General features: G+C 69.2%; 1 protein-coding gene across 4 annotated transcripts; it reads right to left on the reverse strand.

Annotated features, from left to right (window-relative positions):
- Positions 1-89: 89 nt before the first annotated feature.
- On the reverse strand, positions 90-13,528 carry WNK4 (WNK lysine deficient protein kinase 4). 4 transcript variants are annotated; one of them, XM_054224251.1, is made up of 20 exons: positions 13,008-13,528; positions 7,024-7,196; positions 6,562-6,782; positions 6,300-6,457; positions 5,607-5,695; positions 5,308-5,527; positions 4,907-5,231; positions 4,587-4,717; positions 4,448-4,515; positions 4,217-4,358; positions 4,029-4,145; positions 3,801-3,956; positions 3,449-3,506; positions 3,157-3,309; positions 2,430-3,025; positions 2,121-2,217; positions 1,592-2,009; positions 1,130-1,332; positions 873-970; positions 90-785 (listed from the first exon to the last, which is right to left on the reverse strand). In XM_054224251.1, the coding sequence occupies exons 1-20, from the start codon at positions 13,461-13,463 to the stop codon at positions 768-770; spliced, it is 3,897 nt and encodes a 1,298-aa protein (XP_054080226.1). In that variant the 5' UTR covers positions 13,464-13,528; the 3' UTR covers positions 90-767. The 4 variants fall into 4 exon arrangements, with proteins under 4 accessions (XP_054080226.1, XP_054080229.1, XP_054080225.1 ...); XM_054224254.1 differs by having other exon boundaries at positions 90-788; positions 13,008-13,527; XM_054224250.1 differs by having other exon boundaries at positions 873-973; positions 13,008-13,527.
- Positions 13,529-14,486: the final 958 nt, after the last annotated feature.

The following is a 14,486-nucleotide window of genomic DNA, read 5'->3' on the forward strand; positions in this document are numbered from 1 at the left end:
ACTGCTGAGGTGGGGGAATTTTCTGTTTTATCATGAACCGAGGGCAAGGACGGTTACACATCCCACTGAAAAGTCACAGACAGACCCCATTTGTATTTAATTTGTATTTATGAAAACACTTTCCAGACATCAGTTTGTAACAAAGTGCACCCCCTGCTGTTCCTGGTGCACCGGCCCCATCACGTTATGGGGCCCAGGGAAGCTTCTTCCTGCTCTGCAGCCAGCTTGTTCCCAGCTGCGCAGAGCGGGACGAGGGCAGCAGCGAGCAGGGCAGCCCCAGGGTGGCAGATCGAGCCCCACACGTGGTCCCATGGAGGGATCGGGGCTGGAGGACTGCGTGGTGGCAGGGGTGGGGATGTATCATGACGGGGACGCGGAGAGGGGCAGGTTCTGCTCGGGGCAGGGTGGCAGTTGGCCCAGTTCTGCTTGCGCAGGTTCAGCTCGGAGTAAAGCCATGGAGGATGGCAGCGCCTTGCAGGGATCCTGCAGCTGGGGCCGGGCATGAGCAAAGGGGTTGGGAACAGTGGGAGGGGGCCAGGGGAGGACAAGGAGGGAGGAGAGGGGAGGACAAGCATGGGACAGGCCTGCCCTCCCTGTGACAGAGGCACAGGGGCAAGGAGGCAGGTGCCAGGTCCCCGGGTGGGCACCCAGCTGGCTTGTCCCGAGGGCACCGGCTGCCCCCAGGGCCATCGCCGTCCTTCCGGGAGGTGCAGGGGCTCTTGCCCACCCCCAGGGCAGCAGGCACTTGGTTGAGGTAGTTCATGAAGTCACTCCTGGCCAGCTGGCTACTGGGGAGAGAAACAGCAGTGAGCCAGGGCCTGCTGGGAGCCCCATGGGGCCACCGGCAGTGGGATAGGCCCCCTGCCCCTTACCATCCGGCCGAAGTCATCAGCGAAGGTCACCCCCTTGCTGAGCCGCTGCTCCTGCGAGCCAGTGCTGCTGCCGCTCAGCGAGTTACGGCGCATGATGCCTGCTGGGATAGACCGGCCCTGAGCTGGGGGCACTGGTGGGGGCCCAGAGCTGTGCCCTGCCCAGGACCGACCCCCCTTAGCCCTGGGGATTCCCATCCCGCAGCCCCTGCCCAGCCCACGGGGGTCCCAGGAGGGAGTGGGGGTGGTGGGGGTGGTACCTGGGGGTTGCGCCAGCTCCAGGCGCTGCAGGCTGTTGCGGCGGGAGGGGTTGAAGCTGCCCTTGGAGAGGCGTCGCTGGCGGCTGGAGAGCATGGCGGCGGGGGAGACGATGCCCAGCGGCGGCTGCTTCCCCATCCGCAGGTAGAGCTCCTCGATCTCCTTCTTCTGGGCACTCTGCAGCAGCTGTACCTCGGCCAGGTGCCTGGGGAGGAGACGGGAGCTGCAGCCAAGGGGGCTGCAGCCGAGCCCTGCACCGTGCCTGGCTAAGCCAGGGCTCCGTCCTCCCGTCTGGCGCGGATGGAAAGATCTGTCCCCTCCTGCAGCCCCTGCGCTGCCTCCCGCTGCAGCCCACCGCCCTGCTCCCCCTCCTGCCTCCCGCTGCAGCCCACCGCCCTGCTCCCCCTCCTGCCTCCCGCTGCAGCCCACCGCCCTGCTCCCCCTCCTGCCGTGGGGTTGCTCACTTCTGGCGCAGGTTCTGCAGCTCCTCCCAGATCTCCTCGTCCTCGCTCTCGGTGTCGTCGCTGCTCAGGTAGGACAAGCTGCGGGAGTAGTTCAGCCACACCTGGCTCACCATGGCCTGCGGCACGCTCTCTGTGCCCTCCTCCCCGGCACCTTCCCGGTCGCTCTCCGGCGGTGCCACCGTGCCCTCCTCGGCCTCTGGGTCCTGCTCCACCCGCTCCAGCGCCGAGTCCGAGTCGCTGCTTGAGCTGCTCTCTGTGTCGGGGGCCGCGGGCAGGGGGGAGCCGCTCGCTGCCGGCTCCGCACCACGCTGCTCACCCTCGCTGCTGCCCTCACTGCTGCCCGGCACCGAGGAGGTCGCGACTGGGTCCCTGATTGGCATCACTTGGAACCGGCCCAGGATCTGGGGCTTGGCTTCTGCTGGGGACAGGGGGCAGCTGGTGGGTTTGGGGCACATGGGCTGGCAGGGACGTCGTGGTGCCCGGCGCAGACGCGGCCACACAGCACAGCCTCAGCCATTCCCCATCTCACCTTCCTTGATGGGCGAGAGCCGGGCTTTGGGCATGCCAGGGGCTGGCGACTCCGAGATGATGAGTGGGTGGCTGGGCCTGGGGGAGCCGGGCGACACCTGCAGGTACCCGAGCACCGTCAGCCGCCCCACCCCGGGTCCCCCCATGTCTCCTCCCACACCCTGGGACCCACCGCCTGCATCCCAGGGACTGCCCACCCCATGGGGCTCCCTGTTCCATCCCAGGGCAGCAGCTGCAGTGACAACCTGCCGCCCCCATACTCAGCCCCACCTTAAGTGGCCCCGGGGAGCCCCACCACCCCTATACTCACCGTGCTGCCCTCTGGGCTCCCGGGCGTGGATGTGCTTAGTGATGGCAGGGGACTCCCCGCAGCCTCGCTGCCTGCGGGGCACGGTGGGGCTGGTGCTGGGGGAGGGAATGGCACGGGTCCCCCGGCAGTGGGTACATTTGCCCCCACTGATTCCAGGGTCCCACCAGAGGCCGGGGCTGGCTTGGCCATGCTGGCAGGGTCAGGGTAGACAAAGCGCGGGGGCCCCAGGACGAGGTTCTGCGGCCGCGGCAGCAGCGAGGGGTAGAAGTGCCCACCCGAGCTGGCGATGGAGGAGACAGCGGGCAGCAGCGTGTGCGCCACGCTCATCACTGCCAGGGAGAAGACGTTGGCCAGGGAGAGGAGGGGGACAGTGGGGGACCAGGCTGTGCTGGTCACAGGGGGGCTCAGGGGGCTGCTGGGCCCGCTGGGGACAGGGGAAGTGGGGAGCGGCAGTGGGGACAGGAGGGCTTGGGGCAGGGCCGGTGGGACAGGCCCCCCCGGGGTGCTTGGGGGGGTCTGCGGGAACGCTGGGAATGCAGGTGACGCCGTCAGCCAGGGGGGAGCCGTCGAGACGAGGGGCCAGGTCTGCACGGAGCCTGCGGAGAGAGGAGCGTCAGGAGCAGCCCCGGACCCCCATGAGCCCCCTCCACCCCGACAGCCCGGGCCAAAGTGCTGCAGACGGCAACCCCGGAGGGGCGGAGGTGCCTGGCCCTGCCAGGGCTGGTACCTGCGGGGGAGCCCAGCAGTGTCGGCCGTGGCTCCCGGGCTGGAGCTGCCGGCGGCTCCGCGGGGCTGGCGAGGTCGTTCTCCGACAGGGAGCTGCTCATCGACGGCAGGACGGGGGACTGGACCGAGAGGCTGGGACTGGTGCAGCCCAGGTCTGCGGCACAGGGGTGAGAGCGGACACTCAGCCCAGGCAGGATGTGCCCCATGGGACCCCCTGGGCTCAGCCAGGACTGTCACCCGCCCTGCACGGGGCTATGGGGGACGGGAAGGGCTGCAGAGGGGCAGAGACGTACCGCTGAGCGAGGACGAGGAGGAGATGGAGCGCGAGAGCTCCTGCAGCTGCAGGTCCGCCTGCGGAGGGGGATATGGCTGAGCCCAGCACTGGGGCAGACACCCAGGACAGGCTGAGCCAAGCCCCCCACCCCAGCCCCACGATGTGCAGGGAACCAGTGGCTCCATCGGGCAGGGGGGCACCACCACCCATCGCAGTAGCAGGCAAGTGACCTGGAGCTGCAGGCAATGGGGCTGGAGGATGCTGCACCCCATCCCCCTCCCCGCAGGGCTCCCCGGGGCCGGGCAGCACCCCCAGCCGCGCTCAACGTCGGCTGCCGCCCCAGCGCTGCCAGGGCCGGGGTGGGCACTCACAGGGCTGCCCACGCTGCGCTCGGCCTCGGGGCTCTCGGGCAGCTCGGCGGCGCTGCGTCCGTCCTTGCGCAGCAGGGTCTGCACGCGGTGGATGATGTCCCGGATGCGGTGGATGAAGCCGTCCCGCTCCGACTTGAGGATGAACTCGTTGTGGACCTGGGGGCAGAGGGGCCGGTCGGTGCCCGGCCTGGCAGGCAGGACCCCACCGCACACCCACCCCGCGCTCACCATGACGGCTGCAATTTCCTCCGGGTTGTCCCCGTCCAGGTCGAACTTGAAGGTCACCATCTTGTTGTTGTAGGTCTGCAGCTGGCACTCCACCACCCGGTCATTCTTGTCGGAGATCTGTGGGCGGCAGGGGTGGTCAGCCCAGGGAGCGCCTGTCCCCCCACCCGCCCGCCGCCCGCGGCCCTCACGTTGGTGATGCGCAGCCGGGACCGGGCTCGGCGCCGCAGCAGCTTCCCCGAGGCTCGCTTGGGCGGCACCTCGGTGCCCCGCTCGCTGGCCGAGAGCCCCTCGCAGCCGTCGCTCATGCCGGACGCCACGTCTGAGGCATAGCTGCGGGAAGCCCCAGCACTGGACCGTCAGCGCAGCCGTTCCCTGCCGCGCTCCCCCCCGCAACCCCTGCTGGATCCCCATGGCCTCACCTGTCCACCGGGGAGGAGAAGCCGCTGGCGGGGGGAAGGCGCTCGGTGGGCAGCTGCACCGCGATGCTCTGCGGGGAGAGGGTGGCGTGAGCCGGCGCCGTGGCTGCCGCAACCCCCAGCCCCGCGGGGCCCTGCTTACCGTGGGGAAGCAGCGTGCGGAACGGGCAGGGGGCGGGCTGGCAGGGTCCCCTGCTGAGGAGCTGCGATGGGCCGGGGCCGGGGAGTCCAGGAAGCCGGAGGAGCTCAGGTAGCCATCTGTCTCGCAGTCGGCTGCAGGGGAAACACTTGGGTGAGGGTGGCCGGAGCCAGAGCCCACTCCCAGGCTTGCACCCCCGGGAAACAGCTTTGGGGCTGGTTGCGTGGCACGGCTGGAGGTGGGGAGGGACCCCCAGCAGGGACCCCCCTGCCCGCCTCCCACCCCGCGTCACCCTGCTGTCCCCCTGCCTGGCGCCCACGCACAGGTGGCCGAGGAGTAGCTGGTGTGTCGGTAGGCGAAGTGCTGGTCGGCCTCGGGCTCCTCGGGCTCCGGGGGGAAGGTGCTGCTGAAGAGGGAGTCCCCGGAGCCAGCGGTGGCCGGGGTGGGTGCGGGGGCACCTGGTGGCAGCGGGGACTTGAGCTCTTCCAGCAGCCGCAGGACGCCTGGTGGCTGCTCCGGCTCCGCAGGCGACGGCACGTCCTGGGCGCGCTTCAGCTTCTCCCGCTTGCGCTTGATGGCCACCACACGGTCCCGCACCGCCTTGGCGACCAGCTTGTAGTCGGCCTCGCAGACGAAGCCAAGGACCACCTGCGTGGGATTGGGGTCATCACGCCAGGGCGTGGGGACCCCACGGCACCCCCGGTCCCTCTGTCCCTGCACCTACCATCTCCTGGGCCACCTCCTCCGCCACGTCCTTGTAGAGCTCGAAGAGGAACTCGATGGCATTGTTGTCCTTGTACTTGCCGTGCAGCTTCTTTGTGTCATCCATGCGCAGCCAGAGCTTGAGCCCAGACTTGACTCCATCGTCCTCCTCGGCCAGCTCCACGTGCACTCCGGTGTCCTCCTGGAAGAAGGAGTGCTCCAGCAGGTCCTGGATGGTGTACCTGCGGGGAGCGCGGCTCAGCACGGGGCCGGGGGCCAGAGGGGGCTCTACTGCCCCGGCCCCCACTCCCCCCACCCCACCTCTCGTTCTTGTCCATGCGGATACAGCCCTCGATGATCTCCTTCAGCTCCGGAACCTTCACCTTGTAGAAACTGCTGGGCTTCAGGCCCTGGGGGCGATGGGTGTCAGAGGTTCCTGCGCTGGACCCTGCCGCAGCACCGGGTTTCCAGGGCCCGGGGCAGAACCTGGGCTCTGCGGGGCTGCGGAGCCACCAGACACCCCCGGGCAGCCGTGGCCCCGCAGCCCCCAGGCACAGCCCCGCTGGCAGCGGGGGACACGTGGGGACAGGGCTCCCAGCCCAGGACCCCACTGGCTGGCCATGGCTCCCGCGGCCAGGCCACGCGTGCCTGCACAGAACCCGGGCCAGGAGGCCCCGGAGCTCCGAGTTTCCACCCCAGCGGGCAGGAGCCGTCCGGGACCGGCCGCGGTGCCTCGGGCATGGGGTGGCCGAGCCACTCGCTGCCGTTCCACCCCATTAACGCGCTGGCAGCGCCTGGCGCAGGGCGAGGAACGCGGGGTCTGGCCAAGCCGCAGCCCCGCCGCCCAGGCACGGCTCCCTCTCACCGCCCTGACTATTTCCAGCTGCTCGCACAACCTGCAGGGTGACACGTTGCGGGCAGCGAGGCACGACAGCTCCATCCGACAGCCCCCCCAGCCCCTCACCCTGCTCCCAGGACACCCCCCCTGCCCGCCCCAGCCCGGGGGCCGCTCACCGAGGTGACCTTGCGGTAGATCTGGGCGGCGTTCTGGCACTCGGAGTAGGGGTACTCCGAGGTGGCCATCTCCAGCATGCACATCCCGAAGGCGTAGACGTCCACCGCCTCATCGTACTTCTCCTCGTACATCTCCGGCGCCATGAACTCGGGGGTGCCTGGGGGCGGCAGCAGGATGAGCACCCCCCGGGGCGCCCACCCCCCCGCAGCCACCATGGGGCAGCCGCAACCCGTCCCTGCCGCGGCCGCGCCGGGACCCCACCTATGACGCTCTTGGCGAAGGAGGCTCGCTTGAGCGTGGCCAGGCCCAGGTCCCCGATCTTGACGGAGCCGGTGGGGCCCGTGATGAAGATGTTGTCGCACTTGAGGTCGCGGTGGATGATGGGGGGCGAGCGGGTGTGCAGGAAATGCAGCCCCTTGAGGATCTGCCGGCTCCAGCGCTGCAGCACCTTCAGCTTCATCTCCTTGAACCGCTTCAGATAACTGCCGGGGGAACCATGGGGCTGTCTCCAGCTCCCAGCCCTGCCCCGTCGTCAGCCCACATCCCACCTGAGCCCCGTCGTCAGCCCACATCCCACCCGAGCCCACCACAGCCCATCGTCCCCACCCGAATGCTCACGTCCTTTGCCCAGGAGCGGGGGTGCAGACCTGTCCCTCACCTCCCCGTCACCGCCGGGACCCCGTCCCCTCCCCTGCACACCCCGACCTGGTGGTCCCCACTCACGTTTTCAGGGTGCCGGACGTCATGAGCTCTGTGACCAACACGATGCAGATCTGGCCTTTGATGGACGACTTCCAGGAGTCGTAGAAGCGGACGATGTTGGGATGCTGCAGCCCCTTCAGCATCTCCACCTCCTCGCTGAACCGCTGCCGCTCCGTCTTCGACAGCTTCCGTGTCTGCAGGGGGCCAGCGGGGAGGTGAGGGGGGCCCACGGGGGCCCCGGCAAGCACAGGGGAGTGCCCTGGCTTATGAGAGCCCCTCACATCCTTGTCCCCGCTCCCTACATACGAGGCAGCGGGGGCTGCTGTGGCCCCCAGAGCAGAGCCGGGGTCAGACCTGCTGCCCCCCAGCACGGGCTCACGCGGGGCTGGGGCCACCCCAGTCCATGGTCTCACCCCACCCAGGCGGTGCCAGCACCCCGTCCCTCCATGGCGCTGCTCCGGATGGAGCCGCTCTCCCCTGGTTTGGGGAGAGAGGCCACAGTCTCCCACGACAGACTGCGCATCGAGAAGTCCGTCTGCTTCCCTGCCCCGAAAGCTGCCTTGCGCCGGGGCATCTGCTGCCCTTTGCCCCCAGCCGGTGCCCACCACCCCTCTGCCGGACGGGGGTGCCCAGCCTGCAACCACCCAGCCGAGAGGACGCGCGGGGGCTCTGCAGTGCCCGCCAGCATGCCCCATGCAACGCCGACGGCTGAGGCCCCTCTGCCCCCCAGGACAGCCCTGCCCCCCGCCGGGGCACCACCGGCTCCAGCACCGGGCCACCGGCATGGCAGGGTGCCGGGCCAGCCTCAATGAGGCCTTTGTTGGGGAAAGCAGGCGGGGGAGGCACCAGCGCAGGTTTTTCCATGTTCCTCCTGCTCGAGTTAATTAAAGTGGAAACCGAAGCCAAGCGCTGACACGGGCACTGAGTGGAGCTGGGGCCGGGGCCAGCGGGGAGGACGCAGCCCCCTCGTCCTGGAGGGACGCAGCAGGAAGGGGGGAGCCGGACAGACCCAGATGGAGACGGGTCCTGCCTTGAGCATGGGCAGCTGCGGGCGCCGAGCCCCGGGCAGGAGCAGGAGCGGGAATGGGAACGGGGGTGGGAGCAAGAGCAGGAGTGGGAGTGAGAGTGGGAGCAGGAGCAGCACCCCCTGTGATGACTCCAGCACAGCCCAGGACCCCGAAGGGCCCGGCCACTGCGGAGCCCAGGGCCGCCCAGCCGGGACCCCCGTCCGGCCCCCGCTCAGGGGCCGAGGGAACCGGAGCTGCCGCAGGCGGCCACTGCTCTCCCACCGCCGGGCGCTGCCAAAGCCGTGCTCAGCTCCTTGGCTGGCAGCCGCCATCCATCAGCCCGGGCAGCTTTCGTAATATTTTCATTGCATCACAGCCGGCCCCACGGCCGGACTGGAGCCGCTCCATAATCCCCTCTGCTTTTAACACACGCTCGGGGACCCGGCTCAGCCCAGATGAGAACCTGAGCCCTGCTGCAGTGGGATGAATGGGACCTTTCATACCTGAGGAGGAAAACAGCAACCGAAGGCCCCGCGCAGCCCAGCAGCACGCCCGCTGCCCTGCCCCACGCCACGGCCGCCCTCAGACCCCCCACTCCCCACCGAGGAGCCCGGAGGCTTCGCTGCACCCCGCAAACCTGCAAGGGCATGGGGGAAGCCCACACGGGCTACAAACAGGGGCAGGGAGGGAGTCATAAGTGGCCACGGCTCTCCCAGCTCAGAAAGAGGGGACCCCGCTTGGAGCGGTGATGCCAGTGCAGCCCCCGCCGAGCCACCCCCCACCCTAGGCAGAACCCCCAGCATGAGGCCACCTCTCCCCGGGTGGCCGGAGCAAGGGCTGGGGGAGTCAAGCTCATGCCCCATCCTGTACCAGGATGGCTGGGCTCGCCCGGCACCCGTTCTTCCCGCACGACCGAAGTGGCCACCGGTCCCATTGCTGGGTGTCCCGACACTCCCCACCGAGTGCCGGCAGCGGGGAGCGGAGCCCAGTTGGGCCCCAGCCCGGCCGGAGGAGCTGCTCAACCCAGGACTGGGCACCGGGGCGGGCAGCGCTGCCAGCAGAGCCCCACTGCCCCGCACGGCACGCAGGGACACCGTGTCCTTTCCGAGCAGCACCTCGCGCAGGGCAGAGGAGGACGCTGGGGATGGCGGCGCGGGGCCGGGTGAGGAGCTGGGTGGCAGCGGTCCAGCCCCATCCCAGCCAGGAGCTGGCTGCCGGGGAGCTCAGCACGGCCAGCAGCGGGAGCCGGGGCCAGCGCAGGAGGAGGGAGGGCCAGGCACAGTGGCCGAGGACGGCGCTCACCCCCATGGCAGGAGGCTCTCCCCAGCGCTCAGCACAGGGTCCCCAGCCCTCGCAGGGCCCTGGGCAGGGGGTCCCGGCAACCCGCGCGAGCCCCATTGTGCGGGGCCGACAGTCGCACCGGAAAGGGGACACTCATGCACCGAAGGAACATTCATAGCGATGCCACGGTGGGTGCGGAGCAGGCGCTGGATGTCACCCTGTGCCCTCCCTCCGGCCATACCGCCAGCCACGGGGAGACCCTGAGCCCCCCAGCTGAGGAGCTGGCACTATGGCAGTGGTGGGTACCTGTGCCCCACCGCTGCCCTCCGTGGGGCTGCGCCCCACCACCTGGCGAGCGGTGACCTCGCGTACGCTCACAGGTGCTCGAGCGCGCCTACACTCGTGTTTCCAAGCCCACCGGACCCCTGTCGAGCAAATCCCTCCAGTCTCCTGGGTTCGTCTCCCGGACAGGCAGAGCTCCCGGGGAGCTCGCCAGGCTCAGTCACAGCACGATTCCCAACCACAGCGCAGGCAGGCGATGGACAGGATTTGGGGAAGGTGCAGGAATTTGGGAAGAAAGATGCCCCACAGCTCCCGGGGCGTCCGGCTGGGGTCACCTGCCCGAGCTGGGCAAGGGACTGGGGGAGGCACGGCAGCGCCTGCCGCCCAGGCTGCCTGAGGGGACCCGCAGGAAAACCGCTCACGGCCAGGTATTTACAGCTCAGTCCCGCTCCGGGCCTCCAGTTTCCTCCCCGCTTCCTCCTTCCCCGCCGCCCGCAGCACCTATCAACAGAAATAGTGCCCAGTCTAAAGCTGGAAAGCACAAACAGGTCACAGCAGGGCTGCGGGACGCGGGCAGGAGGCGAAGACAGACGCCACATTCAGGACTGGGGGGCAGTGGGACGGGGGGACGGGGGCGGGCAGGTCCCCAGAGGGGTCCCACAGGAAGGCAGGGGACAGGAAAAACGGCCTCCAGGTCGCCAGGCACCGGGGAGGGAAGGGCAGGGCAAGGACGGAACGGAGAGCTGGGATTTGGGATCAGGAGCCATCACGGCAGCTGGACAAGGCTCTCCGGACCGGAACAGGTCACGGCTGAGGTTAGGTATTCATTTAGAATTGAAAGGCAATAAAAGGAGAACTGTGAAAGACACAGGACAAAGCTATTTTTAAAAGGGCAGAACCACAACCATTTTTATTTGCGGTTCCAAATCCCATATTTGTGTCACAGTGTCTGATTCTTTGCACGATTGCTGAAAAAAACCAAACTTTTAAAAGTCTGCTTCTGTGCTCTCGGCCCCTCGTGGGACGTGGATTTTGGGACAAGAGACACTGGATAAAGAGCCGTCAGTGGGCTGGGGAAAGGAGAGGGCTGGGGGGGTGATAGGGGGCTGGCGCCAGGGCTGCGTAGGGTGGGAGCGGGACTGGGGCTGCCCGCGCCAGCCGCCTTCAAGGGGCTCTCACCGGCAGCTGGGAGGGTGCTGGCTGGCGATGGAGGGGAGCGGGGGCTGCTGGGTCTCCCAGGCACCGGGGCAGGCTCACGGGACGGTCCCGGCAGGACCCCGGCTGCTCCGCACACGTCCCACACCAGCTGCCCGTGGGCCAAGCCAACGGCTCCCGCGGCTCCAGCCCACACCGGCCCAGTGGGCTCGCAGGGCTGGGATGTGAGCCTGGGGGACTCGGGGCACAGGAGCAGTTTTGCTTCTTCACCCCCTTCCCTCCTCCTGGGAGGGGGCAGCCTTGTCCCCCCGGCAGCCACCTCGCGAGACACCAGAGCTGCCCGTGCAGCCGCAGGCACACCCTGCCTGCGCCCCTGCCTGCCTGCGCCCCTGCCTGCCTGCGCCTCGCCAAACAGAGCCCCGTGTGCAGGCAGCCCCTGCCCTGGGCTGCAGGACAGGCACCAGGGGCCGCATCCAGCCCCAGCAGACACTCAGGAGCTGCCCTGACACAGCGGGCTGGGGACAGGGACCCCGCAGGGCAGTGCAGCCCGAGCAGGAGGGCAGGGAGGGAGCCACGCGTGCCGGCTGCCAGCGCAGGGGAGCTGGGGCACGTCCGCAGCCAGGGGCTGAGACCCGCAGGGAGGGACATGGAGCCAGCCAGGAGGGCAGCGCTGGGCACAGCTGACTCATCCCGAGAAGGTCCTGGGCTCGCCAAGGAGAGCCCTTCCCTGCCAGCATTGGGCTGCTTCTTCCCCTGCCACCGGAGGGACACGGGACTCAAACGGAGATCAGGAGCGCTCGGACGGAGCAGTGGGGCCACAGGAGGGAGGGAGGGAGCGCTGAGCCGGCTCTCAGCCGCCAGCTGAAGCAGTTGTGCAAGCCACGGAGGCAGGCGGAGGCCCAAGACCTCACCTTCCTGGCCGAGAGGCCACAGTCGGCCCCTCAGAAATCGCCCGCCACTATCTCAGCATCTCTCCTTGCGCTACTGGGCTGCAGCCACCCCACGGACCCGGCCCAGGCAGCCGCCTGCAGCTGCACCAAGGTTTTAGGAACAAGACAACAAACTCGCAAGACACGTTTTTCTGTGTAAACAAGGACTTGGACCTTCCAGCCACAGCAGCCACCCCAGGGTCAGGAGCCTGTTGGAAACTTTGGACTTTGCAGAAGCCCCTCCCTGGGGGCTCCAAGAAGAAAAGGAGCCCCACGGCACGGCTCTCCCTGTGCATCTCTGTGGACATCATCAGGCCCATCAAAAGCAACGAGCGGGAGAAGCTGTTGCAGGGGCAACATCCTCACTGCTGCCCTCAGCATCCCGCTTTTAGCATCCTGCTGCCGGGCTGTGGGGCAGGAAAGGGGATGGAGGACCTTGGTGGCAAAGAGGAGATGGGGACGCTGCTCAGGGACCTGGAAAACCAGAGGTCCTGGTGCTCCCAGCGGGGAGCTCCTGGCAGCATCGCAGGAGCCACACACAGGTGCCCGCAGACACCGCTTCAGCCAAGGACAAGCAGCCGGAGCACACCAAGGTCGCGCCGTACCCTGCTCCCGACTGACGCCCAGCCCCAGGCGCGCTGCAGGCACGTGCCCCAGAGCATGCCGAGGGCTATCGGAGCAAACCGCGCAGCCAGCTCCAGCGCTGGCACAGGCGCGCGCGGAGGTCGGCACAGGAGAGGGCACCCCTGCCCTCACTGCCCTTCCAAAGGGAAAGCCGCAAGCTGACGGGCACGGAAGAGGCAGGGGGTTGCTCAGCCCTGGCAGGCCGTCCTGCATCCACCTGTAAACCCCCGGAGCGGGCACTGGCACCGGGAGCGCGGGCGCCTTGGTGCGCTCCATAGCGCAGGCAGCAAGAAGGCAAATGGAAAACAGCACGTGACGGGCAGGAGGGCCCGGAGCAGCAGCGCTAAGCAGGAGCCTGGGCCCGGGCCAAGAGCCCCGCGCGGCACCGGGAGAGGTGGGCACAGGGCAGCGAGGGGGCCCCGAGCCCGGCTGCAGGCCCCCTGCTTTGCTCTGCCGCTGCAGCCTGACTGCAGAAGGGCACCGACGTGCCAGCCAGAACCAGGGGATCCCGGGTCCCTGCGCGCTCTGGCACCAGCTCCAGCCCTGCGGAGATGCCCCGGGTTCCCGCACGGCAGCCCGGGCAGGTAGCAGCAGGCAGAGGGGCTCCGGGCCGGGAGTGGGGGGCTGCCCACACCGGGGAAACTGGACGAAGAAGGGTCCAACGGCCCCCTCCCCCGAGGCGGAGGTCTGCGGGGACAGGCAGGGGCAGGGGCGCGGGCGGCCGTACCTGCAGCTCACACCAGGCCACCTCCACGGTGGTCTCCGTGTCCAGCCCCTTGTAGACGGTCTTGAAGGAGCCGCGGCCGATCTCGATGTCGAACTTGAGGAACCGGCCGTCGGGGGAGGTGGCGACGGCGCGCGTCTCCACCTCCTCGCTCTCCGTCTCCTCCGGCTCCCGGCGACCGCCGGCGACCGCCGGCGGCGGCGACCCCCCGCGCTGCCCGCCCGGCGCCGGGTAGCCCAGCAGCTCCAGCTCGGCCGAGCTCCGCCGGTTGAAGCGGGAGGAGGCGCGGCGGGAGTCGCGCCCCGAGGGCCGCCGACCGCGGCTGCGGTGCGGGGCCCTCCCGGGGAGCCCCGGCCCCGGCTCCGGCTCCGGCTCCGGCTCCGGCGCGGAGCCGCCGCCCGCCCTCTCCGCCTCGGGCTGGGACATGGCTCCGGCGGCGGCGGGCTCGGCCGCCAGCATCGGCTCAGCCCGGCCCGCGGCGGCCGCTCCCGCGCAGCTTCGCACCTGGTGCCGCCGCGGCCCCGCAGCCAGCGCCGACCGCCGAGCCCCGCACCGGGCACCGGCACCGGCCCCGGCCCCGCCGCGGCCCCGCCCCCGCCCCGCCCGGGACCGCCCCCGCGCGGCCACCGCCCCCCGCCAGCGCTGCGCCACCGGCCCCGCCACCGGGCACCGGCCCGGGACGGCGCCCAGCACTGCGGCAGCGGACACGGGCTGCGGGCAGAGAGCCCCGCACCCTGGCCCCGGCCCGGGGACCGTGGTCCCCCCCGGGGGGACCCTGCCCAGCTCCCGTCCGAGTACCGGCGCCGCGCCGATCCGGGGGCTCCGAGGTCCCGTCCCCCCATCCCCGCAGGGCAGTCCCTTCCCCCCGCAGGGTCCCTGGCGATGGGGCCGCTGTGACCGAAGCCCCAGGTGGGTGACACCGCCTCGGCCGTGCCGTCAGAAAGTGCCTGGTTTAGACTTTCCTCGGAGCTTCTGACCCGGGGCTCCGGAGCAGCGTGTTGGGGAAAAGCCCCGTCCCGCTCACCGGGATCAGCCCGGCCCGGCCCGCTGTTCCTCCCCGGGTTTACTGCAGTCCAAAATCCTGAGATTAGGGTCATGGCAATAGGAAGATACGAGTGTGTGTGTCAGCCCTGTGCGAGCCAAGAGCCCGGACAAGAGCTTGTTGTCTCCCCAGGTTAAACGAGGAGGTTGTTCTACCCGGTGAGGCTGTTTACACAAAACACAAAGCAATTGAGGCCGGCGCTAATTTCTTTTCCCTAAGGTCAGATTGTTTCTACTCAACGATACAGGAAACATTAAGGAGAGGATCAACGCGGGAGCACGGCCACATCCTCCTCAAACACTGACCTGGCAAACGCAGGTTGATGCTGGGTGATGGGGGCTACAGGCCACGTCCCGCACCGCCGCAGCCCCACAAATCCCCCTGTCCGCCAGGAGGAGGGAGAAGCTTTTAATGCAACCTTGTTCCTACGGAAGCCCTGG

Source organism: Rissa tridactyla, chromosome 19, assembly GCF_028500815.1.
Source record: "Rissa tridactyla isolate bRisTri1 chromosome 19, bRisTri1.patW.cur.20221130, whole genome shotgun sequence".
NCBI lineage: Eukaryota > Metazoa > Chordata > Aves > Charadriiformes > Laridae > Rissa > Rissa tridactyla.